Below are 15027 nucleotides of genomic sequence, written 5' to 3' on the forward strand. Positions count from 1 at the left end.
TCGCACAGGGCGGGGAGGGTAAATGCTGATGTCGATCAACTGCACCAAGCAAAGTAGCCAAGGAAAAGATGTTGCAGGACACTGGAGTTGGAGCCCCAGCTCTCTTCTTTACTTTCTACCACCTGGGCGAGTCATGAGAATAGTCTGAATCTGTTTCCTCATGTGCAAACAGGGCCAGGATTCCTAAGCAGGCTTTTTATGACAACTGCTGCTGCTACTGCTGCTAAGTCACTTCAGTCGTGTCCAACTCTGTGCAACCCCATGGACCACAGCCTACCAGGCTCCTCCATCCATGGGATTTTCCAGGCAAGAGTACTGGAGTGGGGTGCCATTGCCTTCTCCATTTATGACAACTAGATTGCATTAAACATACCATTGCATTTTTTAAAAACTGTGAGGTCATAGAAAAACCTACGCTACTGTAATTATTATCATTCTTAAAAGTCTGTGTTTTAAGTTTCTCCAAGTATGCCCTGGCTCTGCTCTAGGAACTTACCGTTCATTCCTTTAGCCCCTACCGGAGATGGAGAGGGAAGAGATGTAAAAAAGAACTGTAAGGTGCTATCTCTGTTTCCTAAGAGCGTTCACTATAATTAAAGAGATAAGACAACTAGATAGGAAATAAAAACCCACCAGTAGCTTGCATGCATGTTCTTAGGGGTTAAATCCTGCAGCACAAATGATAGCTGACAGTTTTGAGAAGGGCAGATTCATTTGGCTTCAAGCAGTCAGGCAAGACCTAATCCCAGACCTGAGCTGATCTGTCAGAAAAAGTAACGATGGGTTCTTTGTGGGAAGAAAATGGAAGGATATTGTGGGCAAGTGAGACAGGAATAGTGAAGGTGCAATGATAGGGAGGGAGGGAGTGGCGTTTCTGTCGATTGCGATGGAGTGAAAAATAAGACTAGTCCAGCAGGTGAGCCTTGAGCCATTTGGGACGGCATAATTCTATGGTTTCCACTCGCCAGCCCAAAAAACAAACATCCCAAATGTAATAGAATCCATGCGACAAAGGACAGTTTGCTTAAGAGCAGCAGATATTTATTAAGTACTTACTGTACACTAAGTTCTTTATCTTTATTGTCATTTCACTATCACAACCCTATGTGTTTAATACTTTTAGCATTTCACAGGTGAGGAAGTGAAGGCTTTAGAACAGGGGTCCCCAACCTCCAGGATCTAGTGCCTGATGATCTGAGGTGCAGCTGATGTAATAATGATAGAAATAAAGTGCACAATAAATATAATGCACTTGAATCATCCCCAAACCATCCCCACCCCAGTCCATGGAAAAATTGTCTCCCACAAAACCAGTTCCTGGTGCCAAAGAGGTTGGGGACCGCTGCTTTAGAGAATCTGTGAATCTGCAGAAGATCGTTTAGCTAGTAAGTGGCAGTGTTTCTCACATTTGAGTTTGTCTTAGAATAACCCAGAGGGCTTATTAAAACACAGGTGGCTGGGCCTTACCCCCTGATTCAGTCCAACTGGGGTGAGACCCAAGAATGTGCGTCTCTAAGAAGTTCCCAGGTGAGGCTTCTGCTGGGGAACCACGCTTTGAGAACCACTGGTAAGTGCTAAAGCTGGGATTGGATCTCAAACCTGTTTGTGCTCAAGCTTGATCTGTTGACCCTTTTCACTCTTAAAGGGGCACACTCTGCTGCCCCTTTAAGAAGAGCTTCGAGGGAGTGAAGTGAGGAGCAGAGCAGGCAGTTAGAGGGCTTTGTAGTGACTGCTTTGTTTAAATTTACTCATTTATTTTCGGGCACACCGGGTCTTTGTGCTGTGGGGGCTTTCCCTGGTTATGGTGAGTGGGGCTGCTCTCTAGTCGTGGTGCACAGGCTTAGTTGCCCTGTGGCATGTGGGATCTTAGTTCCTGGACCAGGGATTGAACCCACGTTACCTGTGTTGACAGGTGGATTCTCAACCACTGGATTACCAAGGAAGTTCTTATAATGACTTGTTGTGAAAATTTAGGCAAGAAAAGCCTTGAGGAGATAGTGCAGAGCAGCTAAACCAGTGTGCAAAGAATCACCTGGTAAGTTTGTAAACAGCAGAGGTTTTTGCTCACTCTCCCAGAGTCCTAAATCTAGGATGGAGCCCAGGCATCTGCATTTTTAACAAATAGCCCAGGCGATTCTGAAGTTGGTGACCTATAGACCATAGCCTGAGAAATGCTGATGCAGCAATAAATCTAAACGGTGGAATGAAAGTCCAGGTGGTTATGAAGAGAACAGACTTGACTTCAAGTTAAAGGATGTTTTAGGCCCGAGCAGAAAAGGATCCTACTTTTCTAAGGGAAAGGAAAAGGGGATTTGAACTTGCCCTCCATCTGCTAGGTGCTGTGCCCTGTATGTACTCTATTTAGTCTTTGCAAAAACTGGTTAAGGTGGGTATTTTTGTGCCCTCTCTGCTGACAAGGTCAGTGACACTTGGAGAACTGGAAAGTAACTTGTCAAATGTCCTAGCTGACAGGTAGAGCTAGGATTCGATCTCAAGTCCCTTTCACCTCATACCCCTGCTTTGTCCACCACGATGGGCTGCCCTGTGGAACATGTGCCACGGCAGCCCATGGAGCTCAGTGAGAACATGCTCAGACTTTGAACTGGAGGCTAGCAAGTGTGTGAACAAGACAGATGCTACCATCTTCTGTAGTGGGAGGACCATCTCCATGCCCACTGATGTTTTACCAGTACCTAGAGTAGTACTGTATGCTCAGTACTTTGTGAATTCAATACTTTGTGAATGAATGAATGAACGAATGAAAGATTGGGACAAGAAAAGGAGCTCATCAGTTGGAAATAGAATCAGAGTTTGACCTGCTGCTGGGGGTGATTGAGTGAGACTGAGTACCTGTAGGCTAACTGCCAAGTGTGTGTGTGTTGTTGTTGTTTTAATAATTTATGTATCTTATTTTTGGTGGCACTGGGTCTTCGTTGCTACACTCGGGCTTTCTCTGGTTGTGGTGAGTGGGGCTGCTCTTAGTTGCAGTGCACGGGCTTCTAATTGCAGTGGCTTCTCTTGTTGCAGAACATGGGCTCTAGGGCATGTGAACTCAGTAGTTGGGGCTCGCGGGCTCTAGAGCACAGGTTCAGTAGTGGTGGCACACAGGCTTAGTTGCTTCATGGAATGTGGGAACTTCCTGGACCAGGGATCGAACTTGTGTTTCCTGCATTGGCAGGAGGATTCTTACCCACTGTTGCACCAGGGAAGTCCCGCCAAGAGGTTTAAAGCCTAAGACTCAAGCTAGAATAAGATGGTGCATTTTAAAATACCTGTATGGTGGGCTCTGTGGTACACAGGTCATTAAAGGAGGGATGAGGTGGAGCAAAGGTGAACTACTATTCTCAGAAATTCTCCCCTTTTATCTCAGGTGACCATACTGGGAAGTCATCCAGGAGAATTTGTGATATTTGGTGGGCATCTGGCCAAGGGAACTTCTGCTAGGAAATCCTTTATTTAGAGCATCTTTTAAAAATTAAAAAATAATTTTTTGGGGCTGTGTTGGCTCTTCGTTGATGTGCACAGGTTTTTCTCTAGTTGCACAAAGTGGAGGCTACTCTGTAGTTGCAGTGTGTGAGCTTCTCATTGTGGAGGCTTCTCTTGTAGCATAGCACAGACTCTAGGGCATGTGGGCTTCAGTAGTTGTAGCCTGTGGACTCAGTAGTTGTGGCTCTCTGGCTCTAGAGCACAGGCTCAATAGTTCTGGTGCGTGGGCTTAAGTTGCTCCATGGCCTGTAGGATCTTCCTGGATCAGTGATTGAACCTGTGTCTTCTGCACTGGCAGGTAGATTCTTTACCGCTGGACCACTGGGGAAGCCCTACTTATAACTTTTAATATCAGTGTTAAAATGTGATAAGAAGTTAGTTCTTTAATTACTTACAAGGCACATATTCATCTTAGACCACACTCTGATAATCAGTCACTGAGAGTGGTCCTCAAACTTTAGCTTGCTTAGAACCTCCTGAAGGCCTTGCTAAAACCCTCTGCTGGGCCCCTCTCCCAGATTTTGGTCTGGGTGAGGCTCAAGTATTTGCATCTCTAACAAGTTCCTAGGTAATGGAACCTCACTCCAGTACTTTTGCCTGGAAAATCCCATGGACAGAGGAGCCTGGTAGGCTGCAGTCCATGGGGTCGCTAAGAGTCGGACACGACTGAGTGACTTCACTTTCACTTTTCACTTTCATGCATTGGAGAAGGAAATGGCAACCCACTCCAGTGTTCTTGCCTGGAGAATCCCAGGGACAGGGGAGCCTGGTGGGCTGCCGTCTATGGGGTCGCACAGAGTCGGACACGACTGAAGCGACTTAGCAGCAGGTAATGCCTGTCCTGGGACTATTTTGCTAGAACCACTGCTTAAGAGTAACTGTTGTTCGTGGTTGGAGCAAGTATTGTGGTGGTTATCTAAAGAATAGTTGTTGCATTGGATTGTTACTAGAGAAGCTCACAGAGTTTTTAAAATATCTTGCTATTTGACTATTGTTTAAGAAGACAAGAAAAATGTCATTACCTTTTTGAAGTGTTTGGTAATTTTCAAGACTAGTAAGCACCCTTCTGTGGTGCTGTCTTGAACATCCTGTCAAAAAGAGGAAAGAGGCCTGTATTGGGGGTTTACAGCGTGTTTCAGGATTATAGTTGTAACTAAAGTCTTTCACTAACTCCTTCACTAGCCCATTTTATGACTTCATATGATAGCCTGCTTTATATTTCACAGGTTTAGGTCTACCCAAACAGGGGCTGGTGTATAAATTCTCAGAGAGGCTGCTCATAGCTTTTAGCTCCTGGACCTCATCTGTGAGGTCAGAGGGTGAGGAACCTTAAGAGAAGGAGCACAGTAGAGCAGTTGGAACTAGCACATTTAAAAAAAATTATTGAAGTATAGTTGATTTACAATGTTGTAGAAGTTTTTTCTGTACAGCAAAGTGGTTCGTTATACATACACATATATTCTTTTTTATATTCTTTTCCAGGGTATTTTTGTCACAGGGTGTTAAATTTAGTTACCTGTGCAATACAATACGGAGAAGGCAATGGCACCCCACTCCAGTACTTTGCCTGGAAAATCCCATGGATGGAGGAGCCTGGTAGGCTGCAGTGCATGGGGTCGCTAAGAGTCGGACACGGCTGAGCAACTTCACTTTTCACTTTCGTGCATTGGAAAAGGAAATGGCAACCCACTCCAGTGTTCTTGCCTGGAGAATCTCAGGGACGGGGGAGCCTGGTGGCTGTTGTCTATGGGGTCATAGAGTCGGACACGACTGAAGTGACTTAGCAGCTTAGCAGCAGCAATACAATAGAACTTTCTCATTTATCCATACTATATCTAACAGTTCACTTCTGCTAATCTCAAACTCCCATTCCTTCCCTTCCCTGCTCACTCCCCTTGGCAATCGCAAGCCTGTTCTTTATATCGGTGCGTCTGTTTTTGTAGATGTGTTGATTTGTATTGTATTTTAGTTTCCACATTTAAGTGATATCACGTTTTTGTCTTTCTCTTTCTGACTTCCTTCGCTTAGTATGGTGATCTCCGGGTCCATCCATGTTGCTGCAAATGGCACTGGTTTCTTTCTTGATGGCATCTTTTTGATGGCTTTGTTGATGCCTAATGCCAGTCTTTTTGATGCCATCTTTTTGGTGGCTTTGATGGCATTGCTTTTTAAAAATGGGATCTTTTTGATGGCTGCATAGTATTCTATTGTGTATGTGGCCCACACCTTCTTTGTCCATTCGTCTGTCACCAGGCATGTAGGTTGTTTCCATGTCTTGGCTAGTGCAGATGGTGCTGCTATGAACATAGTGGTGTATGTATCTTTTTGAAATGCAGTTTTATCTGGGCATATGCCTAGGAGTGGGATTGCTGGATGATACAGCAACTCTATTTTTACCTTTTGGAGGAACCTCCATACTGTTCTCTACAGTGGCTGCACCAGTTTACATTCCCATCTGTGTAAGATGGTTCTCTTTCCTCCACACCCTTTCCACCATTTCTTATTTACAGACTTTTTAATGATGGCCGTTCTGACTGGTATGACGTAATACCTCATTGTAGTTTTGATTTGCATTTCTTTAATAATTAGATACGTTAAGCATCTTTTCATGTGGTTTTGGCCATCTGTATGTCTTCTTCAGAGAAATGTCTGTTTAGGTCTTCTGCTCATTTTTTGATTGGGTTGTTTTTTGTTGTTGTTGAGTGGAACTGGCACTGTGAATCTTAGCTGAACTTGTCCAGCTGTGGAGCTATGACCCTCCAAGGTTTATTAGTACGTATCCGGAGACAGAAAGAATCAGTCCTCTGCCTGGAGGTAAAGGACAAGTCCAAATGATTGTTTCATAGGTTCCTTTCCAGTAAAGCCGACTAAGGGAAACTCAGTTGTGATTTCTTACTTTCCTTCACAGAAAGGGAATTTGCATTGTTCTGTTCATGGTGATATGTATAAAGCTTTCAAAATGCATGTTTCAAGAGCCACCTTAATGAATTTTGCCTTATTTATGTGTCACCTGTACTATAATTTACTTAATTTTTCTTTAGATGTACTCTTTTTTAACTTCAATGTATTTTAAAAAGTAAATATCGATCTTTATCATTGACTGAAAGTAGCATCACTGCCTATAAGTAGAAGAAAATGATGAAGTTTATATAAAACTATGTAAACTTTATAGGGAGTTCCCTGGTGGTCCAGTGGTTAAGAACCTGCTTTGCAGTACAGGGGATGCAGGTTCAATCCCTGGTCTGGGAACCAAGATCCCACATGCCAGGGAGCAATTAAACCCTCATGTTACAACTAGACCCGAGGCAGCCAAGACAAATAAATAAAATAAACATTTTTAAAAAGCTATGTAAACTTTATAAATAAGAAACTATTAGATTTTAAAAGTTTGATTTTTTGCCACCTTTTTTGTACATCAGTTGTACATAAAAACAATACTAATTACTGGGCCTTTGGTAATAGTCTATCTTTCTCTTTTTAAAAAAAGACTCCATATTGGCATGTAGTTTTCTAGGAGGCATCATGAGTTAGAAGAACATTTGAGTTTGGTTTGCACTCAAACTCTCCTATCATATTATATATCACATTATCATATCTTAAGTCAGTTGTATGATGCTGGGTAAGCTCCTCAGCTTTACTGAGTTTTCATTTGTCCCTCTATGAGAGAGGATAGTAAGTCCTTTCTCCCCTACCTACTTCACAGAATTGATGGAAAGATTAAGTGAAATACATATGCTTTGTAAATCCATGTGTACTTTAAAAAATAATTCGTTTATTCATTATGTTTATTCTTTTTGGCTGCACTGGCTCTTTGTTGCTGCGCACAGGTTTTCTCTAGTTGTGGCGAGTGGGGGCTACTCTAGTTGTGGTGTGTGGGCTTCTCGTTGCAGTGGCTTTTCTTGTTGCGGAGCACAGGCTCCAGAGCTCGCAGGCTTTGGTAGGCTTTGTGGTGCACGGGCTTAGTTGTCCTGTGGCGTGTGGAATCTTCCCAGACCAGGGATTGAATCCATGTTCCCTTCATTGACAGGCAGACTCTTAACCACTGGCTCACCAGGGAAGTCCCCAAAATGTACTTTTAAGGCATTGTTAACAAGCTCCTTTTAAAAAGCCATAAGAAAAAAATGAATTATCACCCTTTTATTGTTGCCTGAATCTGAAACAATATCAAGAAACCCCATAACGTGCCCTGCAAAAATGTGAATTCACATGTAATGTAGTTGATGATTGCCTCCTATCTGGCCATATGGTATGTATATATTTAACTTTTTGACCAACTGCCAAACTGCTTTCCAATGCATTTGTACCATTTTACATTCCCATCAGCAGTGTATGAGAGTTCCATTTGCTCTATATCCTCCCCAACACTTGGTATGGTCAATAATTTTTGAAATTTTTAGCCATTCTAATGAGTAGGAAGTAATATCTCAGTATGACCTTAATTTGTATTTCCCTAATTACCAATGGCAGAGAAGGCAATGGCACCCCACTCCAGTACTTTTGCCTAGAAAATCCTATGGACAGAGGAGCCTGGTGGGCTGCAGTCCATGGGGTCGCTGGAGTCGGACACAACTGAGCGACTTCACTTTCACTTTTCACTTTCATGCATTGGAGAAGGAAATGGCAACCCACTCCAGTGTTCTTGCCTGGAGAATCCCAGGGACGGGAAGCCTGGTGGGCTGCCGTCTATGGGGTCGCACAGAGTCGGACACGACTGAAGCGACTTAGTAGTAGTAGTAGTAGTAGTAGTATAACAAATGGAATGTGGCATAAGCGATGCTGAGTGACTTCAAAGGCTAGGTCAGAAGATTTGCAGCAGCAATGATTAATGGGGTTGAGGATCCTTTCATGTCCTTATTCGCTATCCTCTATTTGGCTGTTGAAATTTTTTTGCTCTTTTTAAAGAGTTGTTTATCTTAGTATTGAGTCTTGAGGGTTCTTTATATATTCCAGATACAAGTCTCAAATACATATTTTCCAAATATTTTCTCCCGAAGACTTGCCTTTTCATATTTGTAAAAATGTCTTTTGAAGAATAAAGAGTTTAAATAAGGTTTAAAATATATACATTTGTTTTATAGTGTGTCCTTTTTGGTTCCTATTTAGGAATTTTTTTCCAAACTCAAAGCCACTACGATTTTTTTCTTTTTTCTTCTAGAAGTTTTATTTATTTTTTAAAAATTGGAATATAATTGCTTTACAATGTTGTATTAGTTTCTGCTGTACAACAAAATGAATCAGCTATAGGTACACATATATCCCCTATATATATATATATATGTATATATATATATATATATGGACTGCAGCACGCCAGGCTTCCCTGTCCATCACCAACTCCTGGAGGTTACCCAAACTCATGTCTATTGAATCAGTGATGCCATCCAACCATCTCATCCTCTGTCGTCCCCTTCTCCTCCCGCCTTCAATCTTTCCCAGCATCAGGGTCTTTTACAGTGAGTCAGGTGGCTCTTCACATCAGGTGGCCAAAGTATTGGAGTTTCAGCTTCAGCATCAGTCCTTCCAACGAACACTCAGGACTGATCTCCTTTAGGATGGACTGGTTTGATCTCCTTGCAGTCCAAGGGACTCTCAAGAGTTTTCTCCAACACCACAGTTCAAAAGCATCAGTTCTTTGGTGCTTAGCGCTCTTCACAGTCTAACTCTCACATCCATACATGACTACTGGAAAAACCATAGCCTTGACTAGGCGGACCTTTGTTGGCAAAGTAATGTCTCTGGTTTTCAATATGCTGTCTAGGTTGGTCATAACATTTCTTCCAGGGAGCAAGCGTCTTTTAATTTCATGGCTGCAGTCACCATCTGCAATGATTTTGGAGCCCAGAAAAATAAAGTCAGCCACTGTTTCCACTTTTTCCCCATCTATTTTCCATGAAGTGATGGGACTGGATGCTATGATCTTAGTTTTCTGAATGTTGAGTTTTAAGCCAACTTTTTCACTCTCCTCTTTCACTTTCATCAAGAGGCTCTTTAGTTCTTTGCTTTCTGCCATAAGGGTGGTATCATCTGCATATCTGAGGTTATTGATATTTCTCCTGGAAATCTTGATTCCAGCTTGTGCTTCATCCAGCCTGGCATTTCACACGATGTACTCTGCATATAAGTTAAATAAGCAGGGTAACAGTGTACAGCCTTGATGTACTCCTTTTCCTATTTGGAACCAGTCTGTTGTTCCATGTCCAGTTCTGACTGTTGCTGTTGCTGATTCACGTCAATGTATGGCAAAAACCACTACAATATTGTAAAGTAATTAGCCTCCAATTAAAATAAATAAATTTAAAAAATAACTGTTGCTTCCTGACCTGCATATAGATTTCTCAAGAGGCAGGTCAGGTGGTCTGGTATTCCCATCTCTTGAAGAATTTTCCACAGTTTGTTGTGATCCACACAGTCAAAGGCTTTGGTGTAGTCAATAAAGCAGCAGTAAGTAGATGTTTTTCTGGAACTGTCTTGCTTTTTCAATGATCCAGTGGATGTTAATATATGATATTTATTTTTCTCTTTCTAACTTCACTCTGTATGACAGAGACTCTAGGTTTATCCACATCAATACAAATGACCCAATTTTGTTCTTTTTTATGGCTGAATGATACTTCATTGTATATATGTACCACATCTTCTTTATCCATTCACCTGTCAGTGGACATCTAGATTACCTCCATGTCCTAGCTGTTGTAAATAGTGCTGCAGTGAACATTGGGGTACATGTATCTTTTTGGTTTTCAAAGGTCTTCTAGAAATTTTATAGTTTTAGCTTTGCATTTAGGTTTATGATCCATCTTGAGTTAATTTTTGTATATGGTGTGAGATATTTGTTAAGTACAGCCCTCTTTACTGTTCCCTTTACTTTAAGATGCTGAATAACTTACAGAAATTTGGAATGTAAGATCCAGGTAGTTAAAATAATCAAATTTTACCCACAGTAGTGTACTTGGTCATTATTTATATCCATGATCTTCAAGAAAATATTCAGCATCATTTTGGTGTTACATGTAGTTTGTCATATTTATTAATAAATTATTTGAAACATGGAAATTAATGATTTGTATACAGATTTACATTTTGTCAGAACATCACATTTATCTGATATACCTTGCTGTGGTCATTTAGGGTAAACAGGAATTTACCTTAAGTACTTTTCAAAAAGCATAATAATCTGTAGGCAGGAAATCTATACTGCCATTGTATTCAGTTTGTATGATATTTAATGTATTACCACAGATCTAGTGGCTTAAAACAATGCATATATATTCATTATGTCATAATTTCCATGGATAAGGAGTCTGAGCCTGGCTTAGCTGAGTCCTCTATTCAGAGATTCACAAGACTGCATTCAAAGTGTCACTTGGCTTATTTCTCTTGATTCATGATAGATCTGTATTTGAGCTCACTCAGGTCGTTGGCAGAATTTATTTCCTTGTAACTCTAAGACCAGGGGTCTAGCTTCTTGCTGGTTGTCAGCCAGAGCCCACCCTCAGCTCCTAGAGGCCACCTGCAATTCCTTGGCACATGGCCCTCTAAAGTATGGCAGCTTGCTTCTTCAAAGCCACCAAGGGAGAAAGATTGAGTCTGCTAGCAAAATGGAGTCTTACACACTGTAAAATAATTATGGGGGAGACATCTATCACCAGTGTCATATTTTCCTGGTTAGAAGCAAGGCATAGCTCCTACTCCCATTTCAAAGGGAGAGGATCTCACAGAGGCAAGAAGAGCATGAGGTGGGAGTCATTGGGAGCTACTTTAAGGTCTTTCCAGCATGGCTGTGGAGAGACTTTTTGATCACGGCCAAACCTGTAGCTTCACAGGTCGGTGGTTCCCAGCATAGACTCCTTGGAGAGTCCCTAGATGCCTAAAAGGATGTCCAGAAAAACCTCCAACCAAAGATTAAAGCAAATATATATGCAAGTTAAGTTAAGCCACAGTCTATTAAAAATATTATGGAGAATTTCAAACATTCGTGAAAATAGAACAATATAATGAACCTTCATGTGTCCATCACCCATACTTAACAACCACCATCCTGTGGCCAGTCTTGCCTCATAAATTCTCCCCTCTTGAATTATTTGCAACAAAATCCCAGGCTTCATATCATTTCATCCATAAATATTTCTGTATAATGCCTTAAAAATAAGAGCTCTGGTTTTTTAGGATATAACCACTATACCATTACCTCACCTAAAAAATTAACAGTAATTCTTTAATATAATCAAATATCTAGTGTTCCAATTTCCAATTGTCTTTTCTTTTTTTTTCACCTGAAACTAAATATTTTATTATTTTATTTTATTTTTTAACTTTACAATATTGTGTTGGTTTTGCCATATATCAACAATGAATCACCTGTGGTGGATTCATGTCTTTTCTTTTTTATTGGAGTCTAGTTACTTTACAATATTGTGTTAGTTTCTGCTGTATAGTGAAGTGAATCAGCTGTATTATACATATACCCCTCCAGTTGTCTTATGTCATCATTTATTTATAGTTTGCTCGAACCCAAATCCAAATAATGTCTGTACATTACAATATGTTGAGATATTTTTAATATATCTTTTAATCTCTAAGATCCCCTCTTCATCTCTTTTCTTTCTTCTTTTTTTTCTAAGTTTATTTGTTGAAGAGATCAGGGTTTGGGGGGTTTTTTTTGGTCCTGCAGAATTTCTTAGTCTGGCAATTGCTGACACATTACAATTCAAAAAAGTGAGCTTATTGCAAAATCAACTCCACAAATACTCTTCAAAGATCTACTAAATAGCCTAATTATATCATCATTCTTCACTTCACTTTTCTTTCCTCCCTTCTTGAATTTATTTATCTTGATCACCTCTGAATCAATAACAAAAACTTCTGCAAAACTGCCATCTGCTTTCCCTTGGGGTTTATATCTTAAAACAAATTTTCCTCAATTGAAATCAAATTGAATAAGAGCTTTGAAACCAAGGATCCCTCATTAGACAGTTTGTTATTTCAAAGTATTTTCTATTTACTGTGCCTTATTTAGAATACAGTATAATCCTGTGAAGGCAATTCTGTTTGCTCAAAATGGTGTATAATTGGGAATAATTGCAATTCCCTATCTGAAATAAAGTCTCTCAAGTTTTTTTATTCGAAAAATTTAATTTATTAGAAACATTGTACCATCTGAATGTATTAATGTAACGTTCCTTTCAATTTATGTTCTGAATTAATGAGGTTGTAGTATGTCAAAAAATAATCACAATTTTAAATCTCAGACTTGAGGATCATTCAACAGAAGTTTGCATTGATTTCTTTTTGAAAAATTTATAACATCAATATGATGTGTCTTTAAAAATTTAGTAGGAATCTTAGTCTCATAAAGCCAACCAACCAGCAATCCTTTCCCCATCTGCCCCACCTCTGATTCTTGTTCCCTGTAGATACCCAGCACGTGACAACCAACTTTCCAAGTTGTGGTTGACATCTCTAATCCACTGTCGTTGCCTTCATTGTTTGCTATGTCCTTGGGGGATTATCCCTTTTTAATTCTTTCTCTGTAATTCTTGTGGTGTTTGAGAGGACATGGAGATGAGAGTGTGTATGTTCAGTTGGCCATATTTAGCTTGTGAAAGTGAAGTCAAAGTTGCTCAGTTGTGTCCAGCTCTTTGCAACATAGTCCATGGAATTCTCCAGGCCAGAATACTGGAGTGGGTAGCCTTTCCCTTCTCCAGGGAATCTTCCCAACCCAGGGATTGAACCCAGGTCCCCCACATTGCAAGCGGATTCTTTACCAGCTGAGCCACAAGGGAAGCCCTTAGTTGGCTATATTTTCACTTTCTAGTTTTCTTGAGAGTCCAGAATGGTGTAAACGTTGGCGCCCAGCCCCTCTACCTCCCGGTGTCTCCCTCTTATTGGAAGTGCTGGGTCTTTGGGCTGGCTCAGCAAAAGTGTCACTCTGCACTTCTGAGCACAGTCACCTGACTCCCAGGAAGCTGTGGTGAAGTGTGTCCCTCTTCCTGAAGACATGGCACTTCCCAGAGCACTATATTTCACACTGAGAGTCTCTGTCTCTCTTGACCTTTCTCCCTAGGGACAACTGTAGCATGGATCACATTCCTCTATCCCTGAGCACTACACGTGTAACTTTTGCTCCCTGACTCTCCTCTCTTTGGAGCATGTGCCCCCCCCACTGCTCCATATCTTAGGATGTCAAAGAGGATAGGGAGTGACCTTTGTGCAGTGGTAAATGTGTAACAACTGGCCCTGCAGAGGGAATTAAGCCCTGACTTGAACAGTTGCCAATTTTTATGGTGTAACTACTTCTACCAAGGCTGAATTTCACTGTGTGATGGTGACTCGGAGGAGGTGCACAGCAGCATCTTTGCCTTTGGGAATAGGACTTAGGGATCTTTGTTTGGGACTGCCAGACTGCCAGAACTTGTTTGGCCTTTCATTGAGCTCCCCAGTCACTCCTACCTTGATATTCCTGCTGGCTTGACTCTGCTAACCCTTTGGTGATGCCTGGTCTGTCTAAATCTGCCCACTCAGCCACCTGAGACTCTACTCTGGGTCGAGACAATTCCCCAGTGCTCTGCAGTTAAAAATGTGCATACTGGGTCAATCTTAATTTTGTTATGTTTTTACTCTGCTTTGATGTCCTGAAAAGAACTTCTTGGTAAAATTAATTTCATGCACTAATATGCAACTGATGGTATGTAGACATTGTGTTTTCTCCAGGTAAACCTTCTTACAGTGCTATACTGACAGAAGGATCAGGTGACTGGGATTCCTTATTCTGCAGTTCTGTTGATGATGTTTTCTTTCTTCCACAGTTGACAGGCCCGTGAGAGTATATGCGGATGGAATATTTGACCTCTTCCACTCAGGTCATGCAAGGGCACTTATGCAAGCAAAAACACTGTTTCCCAACAGCTACCTGCTGGTAGGAGGTAAGAAGTGCCTTTTCTTTGTCTAGAAAACTCTTATATAATGTTCTTCCTGAAAAGAAGCCCTTTCAGACTTCTATCATTAAAACCTCCCATTGTTAATGCTCCCAATTCAGCCTATATTGGGTTCCTTGTTTACTGCCTGAAATTTAACATGAGATTTTAAAAACACCATAGGGGAAATTATATCATGAGATTATAAACTGTTGATTCCTAGAGAAAGAGAGACTAATAATACCACCAAGTGTAACTGCTTCGTGTTTTCCATTAATACCTTTCTTTTTGTGTTTGAGGAATGTTCCAGTTCCTATTTCTGAAATTTCCTAGAGGGTTAGGAGAAAAGCAATATTATTCTGATTTCAAATCTTGGAGACTAGAGGAAACTCAGGATGATTAATGTTGAGCAAGGTCATTGTCTGTTCCTTTGGTGTGACCCACAGCACTTAGGACAGTGTTGTGCTAATGGTAGTGGCTTACAACAGTCCCGATTAATTGAATTTATATGCCATGTGTTAAAGAAATGGAGTTTTATATATGCAAGTAATCTTGGTTTACACTGAAGGAAGCGACTGAGTTCATAAGCTGTGGAGAGAGAAGGGTAATTAGACGTAGGTTGAAATTT

General features: G+C 41.0%; 1 protein-coding gene across 3 annotated transcripts in view; it reads left to right on the forward strand.

The window, feature by feature from the left end:
- PCYT1B (phosphate cytidylyltransferase 1B, choline) overlaps positions 1 to 15027 on the forward strand; it is a 146826-nt gene that overhangs the window by 64958 nt on the left and 66841 nt on the right. For all 3 annotated transcript variants that reach the window (XM_005228354.5, NM_001193051.1, XM_005228355.5), the window contains exon 3: positions 14292 to 14408. In XM_005228354.5, the coding sequence (XP_005228411.1) occupies positions 14292 to 14408 (117 nt within the window). The remainder of the gene's footprint in view (positions 1 to 14291; positions 14409 to 15027) is intronic.

This window comes from Bos taurus, chromosome X (assembly GCF_002263795.3).
Source record: "Bos taurus isolate L1 Dominette 01449 registration number 42190680 breed Hereford chromosome X, ARS-UCD2.0, whole genome shotgun sequence".
Classification (NCBI taxonomy): Eukaryota; Metazoa; Chordata; class Mammalia; order Artiodactyla; family Bovidae; genus Bos; species Bos taurus.